The sequence below is a fragment of the Hoplias malabaricus genome, chromosome 3, assembly GCF_029633855.1.
Source record: "Hoplias malabaricus isolate fHopMal1 chromosome 3, fHopMal1.hap1, whole genome shotgun sequence".
NCBI lineage: Eukaryota > Metazoa > Chordata > Actinopteri > Characiformes > Erythrinidae > Hoplias > Hoplias malabaricus.
This window is the reverse complement of record NC_089802.1, coordinates 22,028,654-22,042,861: the sequence shown is the minus strand read 5'-3', so window position 1 is coordinate 22,042,861 and position 14,208 is coordinate 22,028,654. Positions and strand designations below refer to the sequence as shown.

Below are 14,208 nucleotides of genomic sequence, written 5' to 3'. Positions count from 1 at the left end.
TTTCTGGTTCCACCACAAATGTCTGGCCAGCTATAATCTTGGTAAAACAGTTGAGTATTTAACATCTATGGAATAAATGCTGAATATTTATTAAAAATATTCCAAATATTGGCCTTGAAATAAAAACATCTTGTTTTTTATTTTTATTTTTGTTTTTGTTTTTGTTTGTTTTTGTTTGTGTTTTGTTGGTTCTCTTCTGTTAACTGTAAATATGTCATAGCAACAGTGTTGCACACATATTGTGGGACACAGCTTAATGTACATTTTATTATTCATTAATGTTTTATTATACATTATTTATGCACTAATATGCATATCAATCAAACTATGCATTATTTTTTATTATTATAGTTGACACATAATCTGATCATCCAGACAGTGGAACAAGATTTATACAACTATACTTTCGGACAAGAATTGTCCTCCAAGTGTGAAATGACCCAGTTGCATTCTTTAGAGTTTTATGTTTTATCATAGCCAGATTCAAGCTGAATTGGTTTAACTGAGGAGGTTTTGCAAGACCTAGACCTAGTCTTAAATATCCGAAAGAATGGTGGTGGTGCAGCTGTGACCCTCTGGTATTTATAGTATTTTTTGGATGGCTACATACTAAGAGACTTCTAGAGGATACCAGGAGGCAGAATGTATCACTGGTTGTTTCATGAGGAAAATAAGCTAAACTTTCAAATACACCATCCACACAACTGGTTAACTGACAGTGAATCTGCAAGTCAATGACCATCTGTAATTGGCCGTATCTGGATCTGCCTTGAAAATAGTAGCTGTGCTCTAAACAAACACACATTAAATGTAATTACAAAATGTGATAACAGAAATTGTTGTCCTCTTTAGTGCTTTTTTCACAGCTGTGGTTTTGTTCCAGAACCTTGTCATATAACAACTTTATATATGGTGCTCTATAGCTATCTGTGCCAGTAAAATCACAAATTCCTTAACAGAACCTCATCTGGTAAACTCTAGCTTTAATATGGCTATGAATGTATGTGTTGTACATTACCTCATCAAAAAAAAAAAAAAAAAAATAACATCCATTTGGTAGCAGGTGGTATTGTGAGTGTACCTGTGTTAGTGAGTGAGAAGGAGCGAGTGAGTGCATGGCTATCGCCAAGGCCCATGCCCTCAGTCCCGGATGAGGAGTGACTCTGCAGTGGCTTGCTGTTCTTCCCCATATATGCACTCTCCAGCTCTGTGTACACTCCTGATATCTATAGGTTTATGGTGTGGTTAGATGACAAATGACATGACTTGGTAAAAGCAATGGCAGTTTAAGAGGTGCTAGACAAGTGCTGAATGGTACCCACATGTTTCAAATCTGGGGACTCTGGGAAGGATGTCCCATCCCCACACTGTCTTTCTCCTGGTGTTGGAGGCTCAGTGAAAGTACCTGAGGCAGGAAAAGAGCACTTTCCAGCACATAGCACCTCAAAGCAACCTGACAATGGCCAAAAGAGCAAATTGTTGCTGTTGTATTCAATCCTTGAATGTCCGAAATGTTTGAAAAGGAAATGGTCTATTTGGACCATTTGTGTTGGTCAAATTATAAAGTATAAAATCATCAGACATTTTGAAAGAGCATAAAAAAAACATTTTCAGGTTTTAAGATGACATCAGCAACAAAACAATCATGACCAACCGTGGCTTACTGAAATGTACTTTCTTAATGAGGTTGGTGCGCTGATAAGGTGCCTGTAAACTTAAAGGCGATGTTCACGATTTTAATTATAAAAGAAAGGTTCCTCACAATTTGCTAGCTCTCTGGTCTGTTTGCGAGCTTGAAACCTGTGTAATGTGCTTACGAACCCCAGTGTCTGTAAATGGGTAAAATATAAAACAGTGTCTCACACACCACAATTTTTTGTGGTAATTCAAACAGCGAATAAAAACTTACAATTTAAACTTCAGCCATGTACAACCATTGTTTTTGTCCTCAAATCCCATTCCACCTTAAAAGCTTTTGAACATAAACAAACCAGAGAGAACAGCATTTCCCCACAATCATAGACATCCCCATTAAGTCACAGCCGAAGTGTAATAGAGCCATAAATATCAGACCTAGAATGACTGATTTTTTTTTACGGCTCCCTAAGAGTGGACATATGACTCTAAAGCATGAAAAGCTATGCATGTTATAATGGGGGCAAATAAATTAAACTTTTTATGGATCTAGTATTTTTATCGGTTTTACAGTAGTAGCATGTAAGACATTACCCATTCCTAAATGAGTGCCAATGATACAGTCATCTGAACTCCTTTCTCTCATACTGTTACGGTGGGATGTCCCAGTCACTCTCATCGAGCTGCTGCGTCTGTGATTTTCTGGCCCAAGTTCAGGCTCTGCAACAAAACCAAACAAAGAAACAGTGATTAAATATACTTTATGATTAAATCATAAATATAATTTATGATTAAATATAGAATAGTAATAAATATAAGGTGTCTGGCCTCACAAGCAGTTTGATTATATTTTAAGCATTTTCTATTTTCTTCAATACATCTCAAGTTACTGAATCTCAAATACACTTAAATAACAACTATACTATCTATACATCGCAGTAGTGATATATAAGGAATATGGTAATGGTTATTTTTCTTTACTTGAAATGAAAATACCTATTTTTCTAATAATTTTCTAATTAATTAATTATATTATTTTATAATATGACCACATCTTTCTTTCTACACTCACTGTCCATTCTAGAAACTCCACTGACTATACAGGAGCACTTTGTTCCACAATTGCAGAATGTAGTCCATCTGTTGCTCTGCACACTTTGTTTGCCCACTTTCACTATGGTTATCAATGGTCAGGACCACCACAGAGCAGGTATGATTTGGGTGGTGGATCATTCTCAGTGCAGCAGTGACACTGACATGGTGGTGGTTTTATTGTGCATTGTGCTGGTACAACCCCAATTCCAATGAAGTTGGGACATGTGTAAAACATAAATAAAAACAGAATACAATGATTTGCAAATCCTTCTCAACCTATATTCAATCGAATACTTTACAAAGACAAGATATTTAATGTTCAAATGGATAAACTATATTGTTTTTTTTGTAAATATTTACTCATTTTGAATTTGAGGCCTGCAACACATTCCAAGAGTTAGGACAGAGGCATGTTTACCACTGTGTTACATCACCTTTCCTTTTAACAACACTCAATAAGCGTTTGGGAACTGAGGACACTAATTGTTGAAGCTTTGTAGGTGGAATTCTTTCCAATTCTTTCTTGATGTTCAACATCAGTTGCTCAACAGTCCAGGGTCTCCGTTGTTGTTTTTTGTGCTTTATAATATGCCACACATTTTCAATGGGAGACAGGTCTGGACTGCAGGCAGACCAGTCTAGTACCTGCACTCTTTTATTACAAAGCCACGATGTTGTAACGTGCAGAATGTGGCTTGGCATTGTCTTGCTGAGATAAGCCGGGATGTCCCTGAAAAAGAAGTTGCTTGGATGGCAGCATATGTTGCTCCAAAACCATTTGTTGGTTTTCGGCCTTGCTGCTTTCTTGCAGAGATTTCTCCAGATTCTCTAAATCTTTTGATGATATTATGGACTGTAGATGATGAAATCCCTAAATTCCTTGCAATTGTATGTTGAGAAACATTGTTCTTAAACTGTTGGACGATTTGCTAACGCAGTTTATCACTATCACAAAGTGGTGAACCTCGCCCCATCCTTGCTTGTGAATGACTGAACCCTTCGGGGATGCTCCCTTTATACCCAATCATGACCCTCACCTGTTTCCATTTAACCTGTTCACCTGTTGAGCATTTCTCAGCTTTCCCAGTCTTTTGATGCCCTTGTCCCAACACTTTTGGAACTTGTTCCAGGCCTCATATTTAAAATGAGTGAATATTTGCAAAAAAAAAAAAAAAAACAAACAAAAAAAAAAAAACAATATAATTTATCCATTTGAACATTAAATATCTTGTCTTTGTAGTGTATTCAATTGAATATAGGTAGAAAAGTATTTGCAAATCATAGTATTCTGTTTTTATTAATGTTTTACACAACGTTCCAACTTCATTGGAATTTGGGTCGTACAAGTGGATTAGACACAGCAGTGCTGCTTAAGTTTTCATGCTTGACCAGAAATCATGGAAAAATGTACACACCTGCTCCCTTGAAGCCTAAGAAGCGGGAGAGCTTGCATTTGCAGCGCTCCTGTTCTTCATACGTCAGAAGCTGGTAGATGAACTCCCAGATCAGCTGTTTGGCAGGGGTGTCCAACACAGGAAACACATCTACAATGAGTGTGTCCACATTCCTACAGGCCGGCCAAGTGAGGAAAGCATTTTAGCGAAAATCTGAAAGCACCCTATGTACACATTTACACTGCAGCTGGGTTATTTAAGAAATCCAAAAGAACCCATATAAAATTATCCATATTGTTATGTGCATCTATTTATGCCTGAAGCTGAAGCTATTTTTAAATGTTCCGCACATTGGCTTCACAGCCATGAAGCTAAAGATGCATTTGAGACTGAAAGAATGCTTTGACACGGGTGCTGAAAGCATGGTTAGTCTCAGGGAGTGTTAATTAGCACTGCCTTCAGGATTTCATAAGTGATGTCTATATCTGCTTCCCTTCAGCTGCATAGAAAATCATTATGTAGGATTTTACAAATAGCTATATTAATACGATAGAGTTGTTAGATGCCAATATTAGAAAAAAAGAATGCTTTTTGTCATATTAGAATCAAGAGAACCACTAAGGGTTGGTTTATAAACATTCTCCAGAAAGCAATTACAATGACGTTCTTAAATTAATGCTATAGAATGCTCAGTATCTACAATTAGGATCCAACACAAATAAATAACTCTGCAGCCCCCTTTTCAAAGTAGTCATAAAATACAATTTCTGTCTCTTTGGAGGTCCCTCACTTGAAATACACAAATTATTTTCTTTCAATAATGTAGATGAAATATATTTGTATGATGGAAATAAATATTACAACCCCATTTTCATTAGTTGGGGCACTGTGCAAAATGTTCAAAAATTAAACAAACAATGCAATGATGTGCAAATCATTTAAATATTATATTGAACTGGAAATTGAACAAACACAGTAGAATAGAATAAATTTAGAAACAGGGAAACTGTTTTTCTGAAAAATATTTTGCCCTCAAGGCCCTCAGATGACACTGAATTAAAAACAAGCTGGTTTCTTTAGTGGAGATCACTGTATGGGCTCAGAAGTACTTCCCAAAACCACTGTCTGTAAACACAGTTTGTCTCTGCATTCACAAAGGCAAATTAAAACTCAAAGAGGATCCAGAAACACTGCCTCCTTCTCTGGGCTAAAGATGGAGAGAGGCCACCCGGCTTGTTATAAAAGAACAGTCCAAAGCCAGTATCTATGATCGTGTTGGGGGACATTAGCGCACATGGTATTGGTATCTTGCATATCTGAGAAGGCCCTGTTAATGCTGAATAATACTGGAGAAACATGTTGCCATCCAGTCAACTGGATGAGCCTCTGGAAAGGCCTTGCTTATTTTAGTAAGGCCAATCAACATTCAGCATGAATTACAACAGTAGAGTATGGGTGCTAAACTAGTCAAGCCCTGTCACCCACTGAAAACAATTGATGCATTATTAAGAGAAAAACATGTAATGGAGACGCTGTTGAGCAGCTGAAATCTTGAAACAAGCAAAATTGGGAAAACAGTTCACGTTCAAAACTACAGCGAATGGTCTCCTCATTTCAAAATCACTTACGGAGTGTTGTTAAAAGAAAAGATATTGAATACAGTGGTAAACACTGCCCTTGTCCCAGCTTTATTTAAAAGCATCAAAATCAAAATGAGCAAATATTTAAAAAAAAAAAAGTTCTCAGTTTCAACATTTAAAATGTTGTCTTTGTACTAGTTTTAATTAAATACAGGGTTTAAATTATTTGCACATCATTGTGTTTTGTTTTGTTTTGATGTATATTTTGCATAGTGTTTCAGCTTTTGACACAGGTATTGTGTCAGCTTTCAATTTTTCTTTTTTTTTTTTTTTTTTTTGTTTTTTGCTATCAAGAAAAATGTATTCCTGCCCTTTCACCCATTATTGCTAAGAAGGATCTCAAAAATAAACTCATGATATAAATTTATTGATGTCTCCAAACCTTTTATTTAAACAGCGCTTTACTGGTTCATATCCTCACTTGTCACATTTCTTAAACTCATGAGCATAAACACACAAATAATTGCAGCATAGGGAAATACCTATCCAGTAAATTCTGTTGTCATAGCAATGGAACCTCAACACTGGGAAACACATAATCAACTGTACTCACATTAGAGCAATCTGTTCATGTCAATATAAAACAAGCTACTTACAACTATCAATAATTTAGAGTCAGACAAAAAATCTACAAAAGTGTGGCTTGAGCCCCTGGAGGGCCAATAGAGCCAGGCTTACTTAAGCCTTGCCATAACCAGACTCACTAAAAAGGTAATGAGTCATGGAAGAAGCAATAACTTTGACCCAGGAGGTGGAGCCAATGGTCAAGCCCTGAGCCACACAGACAGAGTTTGGGCTGAAAGAGACTCTGGGTTTGAAAGAGAAAAAAGGCTGTCTGGTTTCAGTTTTGTGTCTCATGTTTGTGACTATAGGTAAATTACCTCAGAACTAATCTGCTCTTTTCTCCAGCATCTTTCTCCCTGAGGTGGCATTACCGCTGCTACAAAAAACCTATATTTATTAATATCTAAACAATATTACAAAAGTCTCTACATAGGAATGTCCCCTGTGGCCATATTCTTAAAATATCTGAGTAGGAGTAGAGCTTCTGAATTGCATTGGGTGATGTGTAGGAACTGAGAGAATAATTGATGTAACCTGTGCTGGAAGAAGGTCTCCAGAGCTTTGCAGATGGTGTATCTCTCCTGCAGGGTGAGGAGGTGCTCCAGCTGCTGGCTGAAGGTGCGCCCATGCACACGAATGCTGGGGGGCAGGATCTCTGCCACCCACTGCAAGGAGCTGAGGGCAGGGGAACAGGAGCGGCGCATTGGAGGGGTTTCCTCTGGCTCAGAATCTGAAGAAGCATACACAGCTGGGCCCTCCTCTACCACAAGAGTGGGATTAGCACCACTGCCTTGCAGCATGGACACAACTTTCTCATGGGAGCAGTTCCTAAAAATATATGAGCATGCAATTACCTGTGGAATTTTATTAGTAGTTTTTTGGTTTCTAAATGAAAACATATTTTTTTTTCAAAGTTAAATCTACCTGGTGCACCTGTAGCAAACAATAAATAATTAGTAATATAACTAGTGAATCTGTATAATGAGATAGAGGCATGATAGTTTTCCATAGGGATGAATTTTTGTGTGATGTGTGAAGTAAGTAAAAGTATAACAGTGTGTGCAGAGTTTTCAAAGGCTGCTACCTGATCACCAAGGATACCACAAAACAAAGAAAAAAGTTAGTGGATCCATTTTTTACTGTGATGCTTTGTGTAGAAAAGATGTATAAATCTCCCTAATAAGAACTATCATAAGGCATTGTCTCACATCTGTCTCATCTGAATTATTATATTGTGTTTCAGCTAGATTCTAAAGTGGTTGCAATTGGATTTTTACAAAATTCAGCAATTTCCCATTCCTTTATAGCATAAATGTCTACAAACCGGATTCCAAAAAAGTTGGGACACTAAACAAATTGTGAATAAAAACTGAATGCAATGATGAGGAGGTGCCAACATCTAATATTATATTCAGAATAGAACACAAATCACAGATCAAAAGTTTAAACTGAGAGAATGTATCATTTTAATGGAAAAATATGTTGTTTCAAAATTTCATCGCGTCAACAAATCCCAAAAAAGTTGGGACAAGGCCATTTACCACTGTGTGGCATCCCCCCTTCTTCTTACAACACTCAACAGACGTCTGGGGACAGAGGAGACCAGTTTCTCAAGTTTAGAAATAGGAATGCTCTCCCATTCATGTCTAATACATGCCTCTAACTGTTCAATCGTCTTGGGCCTTCTTTGTCGCACCTTCCTCTTTATGATGCGCCAAATGTTCTCTATAGGTGAAAGATCTGGACTGCAGGCTGGCCATTTCAGTACCTGGATCCTTCTCCTATGTAGCCATGATGTTGTGATTGCTGCAGAATGTGGTCTGGCATTATCTTGTTGAAAAATGCAGGGTCTTCCCTGAAAGAGATGACGTCTAGATGGGAGCATATGTTGTTCTAGAACCTGAACATAGTTCTCTGCATTAATGGTGCCTTTCCAGACACGAAAGCTGCCCATGCCACAAGCACTCATGCAACCCCATACCATCAGTGATGCAGGCTTCTGAACGGAGCGTCGATAACAACTTGGGTTATCCTTGTCCTCTCTGGTCCGGATGACATAGCGTCCCAGTGTTCCATAAAGAACTTCAAATCGTGACTCATCTGACCACAGAACAGTCTTCCATTTTGCCACACTCCATTTTAAAAGACCCCTGGCCCAGTGCAAACGTCTGAGCTTGTGGAGCTTGCTTAGAAATGGCTTCCTCTTTGCACTGTAGAGTTTCAGCTGGCAACGGCGGATGGCACAGTGGATTGTGTTCACTGACAATGCTTTCTGGAAGTATTCCTGAGCCCATTCTGTTATTTCTTTGACAGTGGCATTCCTGTTTGAGGTGCAGAGATGTTTAAGGGCCCGGAGATCACGACCATCCAGTAGAGTTTTATGGCCTTGACCCTTACGCAGAGCAATTGTTCCAGATTCTTTGAATCTTTTGATAATGCTATGCACAGTTGATGATGATAACTTAAAAGTCTTTGCTATTTTACGCTGGGTAACACCATTCTGGTATTGCTGCACTATATTTCTGCACAACAATAGTGGAATTAGTGATCTTCTTACCATCTTAGCTTCAGAGAGACACTGACACTCTGAGAAGCTCTTTTTATACCCAATCAAGTGGTCAATTGACCTAATTAGTGTTAATTGGTATTCCAGCTGTTCGTTATATGCTCAATTTCCTTTTTCCAGCCACTTATTGCTACTTGTCCCAACTTTTTTGGGATTTGTTGACACTGTGAAATTTTGAATCAACATATTTTTCCTTTAAAATGTTACATTTACTCAGATTAAACTTTTGATCTGTCATCTATGTTCTATTACGAATAAAATATTGACATTTGCCATCTCCATATCATTGCATCATTGCATTCAGTTTTTATTCACAATTTGTTTAGTGTCCCAACTTTTTTGGAATCCGGTTTGTATAAATATAGTTTTTTTTTCTTTCAGGTTTTCAATTCAAAGTCCCGGGAAACATCTAAATAACTGTCAACTTTATGATACAGATGAGCTACATACACTGCACGTCAAATGAATAAAAAAATTCAGTATCAATATTGAAAGTACTACTGCTTGTGGAAGAATAGATTTCAATAGAGCATGACCAGATCTCCACTGAAAGGCTATGCAAAAGGAATAGGACACCTTGTAGCAATGCATATGAGCCTACGTTCATCTCACCCACACTCAGACATTGAGGAGTTTAAAGCTCCCCAGCACTGGATTATGAAGCAATGAATTTGTATCCCGGAGTGACAGCACTCGAATCTATACTTTTATGATTAACCGGGGTGTTTTGTTGTTATCTGGAATTAATTCACCCAACAACCAAATCTTATTAACACTCATTGCAATAAAAAATAGAGAGGTTCCAAAGCCATTCCTGAAGAAGGAACATCTAATTATTGAATTTACACTGAATTTTAGAAGAAAAGTTGGAAGATAAAGTGTGCACACATGTTTCTGCAAATAACTGAAGAATAGATTGAAAAATGCTGGAATGTGACTTTAAAAGCCATCAGAACTGTTTGCTCAGTGTTCTAGTACATTTAAATATATTACTATTTTTAATACCTAAAGATTTCATTTTGAATAAGATTATTATTATAACAATGGGTTATCAGTTTAATCTTCTGCACAACAAACTTGCAATCACCTTTCCGGAAGTGTAACAACGAAGTACTCATTTTGAATTTCTCAGTATTTATTCTCTAAGGCTCTAAGTAATTATTCTCTATTACTTATACAAACAACAGTCTCCAAGTGCACAGCATGTAACCTAATTTTCATCTGATAGCCATTGTTATGGAGACTATGTAACAACCTTTAGCAATCTGCACTAAGAGAAATAAGAAACTGGTGAGTGAATAAATAGATAGCTGATTTATTAATTCAGAACAGATGCTAAAATAATTAACTCAACATACTCTAACTACATACATTACTTTTCACATTAGTCTTGAATACACTGGCAAATTGCTGCTAATATTATACAATTAGATTATATTGCACAGTAAAATACCTGAACAAGGGACATTTTTGCAGTTTCCAAGGACAGCGGCGGATTGCATCGATTTCTCATGAAATTTATACTCCATCATAATGAAATATTTATAATATACACACAGAAATATCACCCCTGCACTGACAGTAGCTTGTTATCAGACTTAGTCACCAGTTCACTCAGAGTATGAGAATGCAACTGCATAAATTTTTCAACTGGGACACAAAATGCATTAAAATGATTTTGTCGAAGATATAAATATTTGTAACATATTTTAAATAACCACAAACAACAACTTATGTTTTTTTTATTTTGTCTGACAAAACAAGCAACGAGACACCGGCATGGTCAATGTGTCTCCTATAGTCATAAAATCCAACCATAAGATGATACTGTGACACCTTCAAAATGTCAAACGTAAAGATGGATTGTAATACCAGGTATAAAGAGACCTTTATTTACAGCCACGCAATCAGAATGTACATAATTGTACCTATGTTATTCTAAGTGATAAAAGCATGCTTTTCTCCATACATGAATGAATTCACTGACTACTTGTTGCTAAGTAACAGTACTGGTCGCTTAAGGCCACTATACACTGGAGACACTGTGTCCAGTCATTTCAAGGATGCTGAAGATTTGCCAGCTCTCATCGACTTCCAGCACTGCTCAATTTTATGAGAGCCACAACATGCTATGACATAGCATTCTGCATTTTAACAGAGTGAAGTAAACTCAGAACCAGACCATTGATATTGATGGTATTGTCTGTGTCATGAGCTACTATAAGTGTCCCAAATCCATGGCAATGAGCTAAGTAGAAGGTTGGTACTTCAACCCTGGAGGCAGGGCTCAGCATAGACACACACTGTGTCGGAAACAATTCCCTATTCACTATATAGAGCACTATTTTGAGGTTCTGCCATTTTGTAGTAGTGTCCGAAAACACAGTAGACAAATTTCAGTGCACTCAAATGAGTGCACAACCCAAGTACACGAGCAGAATGTAGATTACCCATTATCCACTGCGTTGATTGGTATAAACTCGCATTAGATAATGTCCTAATCTCTACCCTCCTGAATTCAGTTCCCTATAATAGTGGACTATATAGTGAATAATACAGGGAATATTTAATTAGGGAGACATTTCTACTTACTTGATTTGGTGCCTGTGCACTCCCAGTGAGAAACACCCAGCCAAAACATACTGATACATATAAAATCATCCAAAATAAATTGGAAAAGAGAGAGAAAGATATCACTCGTTTGATCACTGTTTGGTGTTTTGCAAAAAGGCTATATAATCTGAATTAACGTTGGGGATGCATATTGAACTCCAGGGTGCTGAGGTTGGTAGTTTGAGTTTTTCTGCGTGGGTGTCCTCTGTGTGCTCTGGTTTCCCCCCACAGTCCCAAAACATATGCTCATAGGTGGATTTGCTAATCAAAAGTTTTCATATGTGTGTGTGTGTGGTGATAGTGTTTTTTTAGACTCTTACAGAAAAACACTTTTTTTTAAACCACAATCAGATTACTGGACTGATCTATTTTGATGGCAGATATGAAACATTATATATTCAATTAATTTTTTTTCCCATTAAATCAAAGCAAGAACACTGGAAATTAACTTCAGCTTAATGTTTATTAGTGCTTTAAATGAGAAGAATCTTAAAGGGAACGTCTTCTATTGTGGGGAAAATCTGTTCTCTCTGGTTTTTTATGCTGAGAAGCTCCACGTCTTTTAAAGTGTAACATTATGTTTGAGGGAAAAACAGTGTTTGTTTGTGGCTGAAGTATAATTTGTCAGTACTTTTTTTTTTTTTTTTTTACACTTTTTCATGTTTTCTTTGATGCAGTTAGCTGTCTCCCAAATTTAGGTACATTTCCAACTTAAGTGAGCCGAAACACAAAAATAAGTAAATATTACCCACATATGGAGCAGGACTAGAGCGACATCCTCATCTCAGTTCATGCTTTTTAAGCCTAAGTCCACTCTAAGACTGGAGAGCTAGCAATGTGTAAGGAAACATCCACTGCTTAATTAAAAAACGTTTAATTAAAAGCAATTTTTCTTTCATGATTAAAATAATGACAATGACTTCTTTGCTTTATTTTTTTTACTTTACTAAATTATGTAAAAAACAAACAAACAACAAATGTATAGTTGCAAATAAATCAATCATATTTATGATAACACACAACATTCATTGTTCTGTTGTCAAAGTAGCTCTGCAGTACATGTACTCCACTACATCATCACCTTAAAACAAAAGAGCGTAGATGGAACACTACGGACTGAAGTACTCACCTCATATCCAGGCCATTGAGAAACAGAATGCGATCTCCTGGTTTAAGACCACACTCCTCCGCAGGGCTATCTAGGGTGGAATAATATATAATAACTTAAGCATCTGTTTTATATATATATATATATATATGCACACTTAACCATCTGTATCTGTATCTGTATCTTTTAGAAGTTCAGCTCATGGTCCTGTCATTTTTAACAGTGGTATTATCACTGCTTTAATATGCCTGATTCATTGCACAATTATAATTATAACTAATTATAACTAATTATAAGAGCCCTGTATAGTTTCAAACAGACTTATAGACTTGGCTTAATTCCTGGAGCTCTGTCTCTGGTACTGCAGACAGTGTGGTATTACGATTGCCTTGACAGGATTGATTCAACTAACCTGTTAATTATCAAAGCCTTATTTATAAGTAGAACCCCCAATTAAAGCAAGGGTGGCTACTGCGTTTCCAAACGCTCACAGCCCAAATAAGCAGGAGCACACATGATCAAATGGTTGAAGACTGAAAGCAAATGATCAAGCAAATTAATCTTGTCCGCTGTTGCTTGTTTGAAATTACTCTCTACAGCCAAACCAGCAATTTGCAATTTAGATCTGACACACCCACATTAAACAGTCCTGTAAGGCAAATATATAATTCAAATATAAATCAAATACCATTGCAATAATCCATGAATTGTATCAATATTTATATCAAAAACTTTTTCTGAGCATTATATGTAAGTTGAAATAAACCAAAATTACTGAACCCTGCTGAAAATATTCCTGTTATGCAGGGTTCAAGGAATAAGGAAGCGGAGGTAAATGCTGAGGTATTTTATTAACACAGAAAGTACAAGAAAATCTGATTAATGTTAATCTACTGAGAACAAAAGACAGCAAATCTCGACACGCTTTTTCCTGGTCTCTTTCCTACTAGTACAGCTCCCCAGCTAAATGTAGACAGTGACATTGCAAAACTCTGGCTCTAATGAGAACAGCTGGCTTTGAAAACCGCAACAATGGTGGTGATAACGTTAGCTGCTGTTTACTCGTTGTGAATATTGAAATGTTGTTTCGTGTTGTTTTGTGCCACAGTTCTCACAGATCAGCATAGCATAGCTCACTGTGGTTTTTCATTGGCCAACACTAAAGGAGTGTTTCAACATCTTTAAAACAAGAGGGTGTAATTTTACAAGCTGCTGTTGTGAGTTAGATTAAAAACAAAAGTGAGCACTGCTGTAGCTTGGAGAATTTACAAGCAGCAAATCAGGTATGATTTGAGTGGTGGATAATTCTCTGCGTTGCGGATCAGATACAGCAGTGCTGCTCAACTTTTTAAACCCTTAGTGTCATGGTTGGACTGAGAATAGTCAAAAAATATAGAGCCAACACCGTGCTTTGGGCAGCATCTTGTGTTCCCTGATGAAGGACTAGAGGATGACCAACAAAATTTGTGCTGCAACAGATGAGCTACTGTCTCTGACTTTACATCTACAAGGTGGAACAATGAACTGTTTTAACACAGTGGACAGTAAGTGGACACAGTGTTTAAAAACTCCAGCAGAACTGCTGTGTCTGAT

At 37.0% G+C, this 14,208-nt stretch overlaps 1 protein-coding gene across 4 annotated transcripts in view; it reads right to left on the bottom strand.

Moving 5' to 3' along the window:
- grid2ipb (glutamate receptor, ionotropic, delta 2 (Grid2) interacting protein, b) overlaps nucleotides 1-14,208 on the bottom strand; it is a 49,591-nt gene that overhangs the window by 15,910 nt on the left and 19,473 nt on the right. For 2 of the 4 annotated variants that reach the window (XR_010801961.1, XM_066666189.1), the window contains exons 7-12: nucleotides 12,637-12,706; nucleotides 6,863-7,156; nucleotides 4,146-4,297; nucleotides 2,230-2,355; nucleotides 1,323-1,453; nucleotides 1,082-1,226 (exon numbers count right to left, since the gene is read on the bottom strand). Coding sequence is in view for 3 of the 4 variants with exons in the window: in XM_066666189.1 (XP_066522286.1) it covers nucleotides 1,082-1,226; nucleotides 1,323-1,453; nucleotides 2,230-2,355; nucleotides 4,146-4,297; nucleotides 6,863-7,156; nucleotides 12,637-12,706 (918 nt within the window). In the remaining variant the exon portion in view is untranslated. The remainder of the gene's footprint in view (nucleotides 1-1,081; nucleotides 1,227-1,322; nucleotides 1,454-2,229; nucleotides 2,356-4,145; nucleotides 4,298-6,862; nucleotides 7,157-12,636; nucleotides 12,707-14,208) is intronic. The other 2 variants (XM_066666190.1, XM_066666191.1) reach the window with 1 other exon arrangement.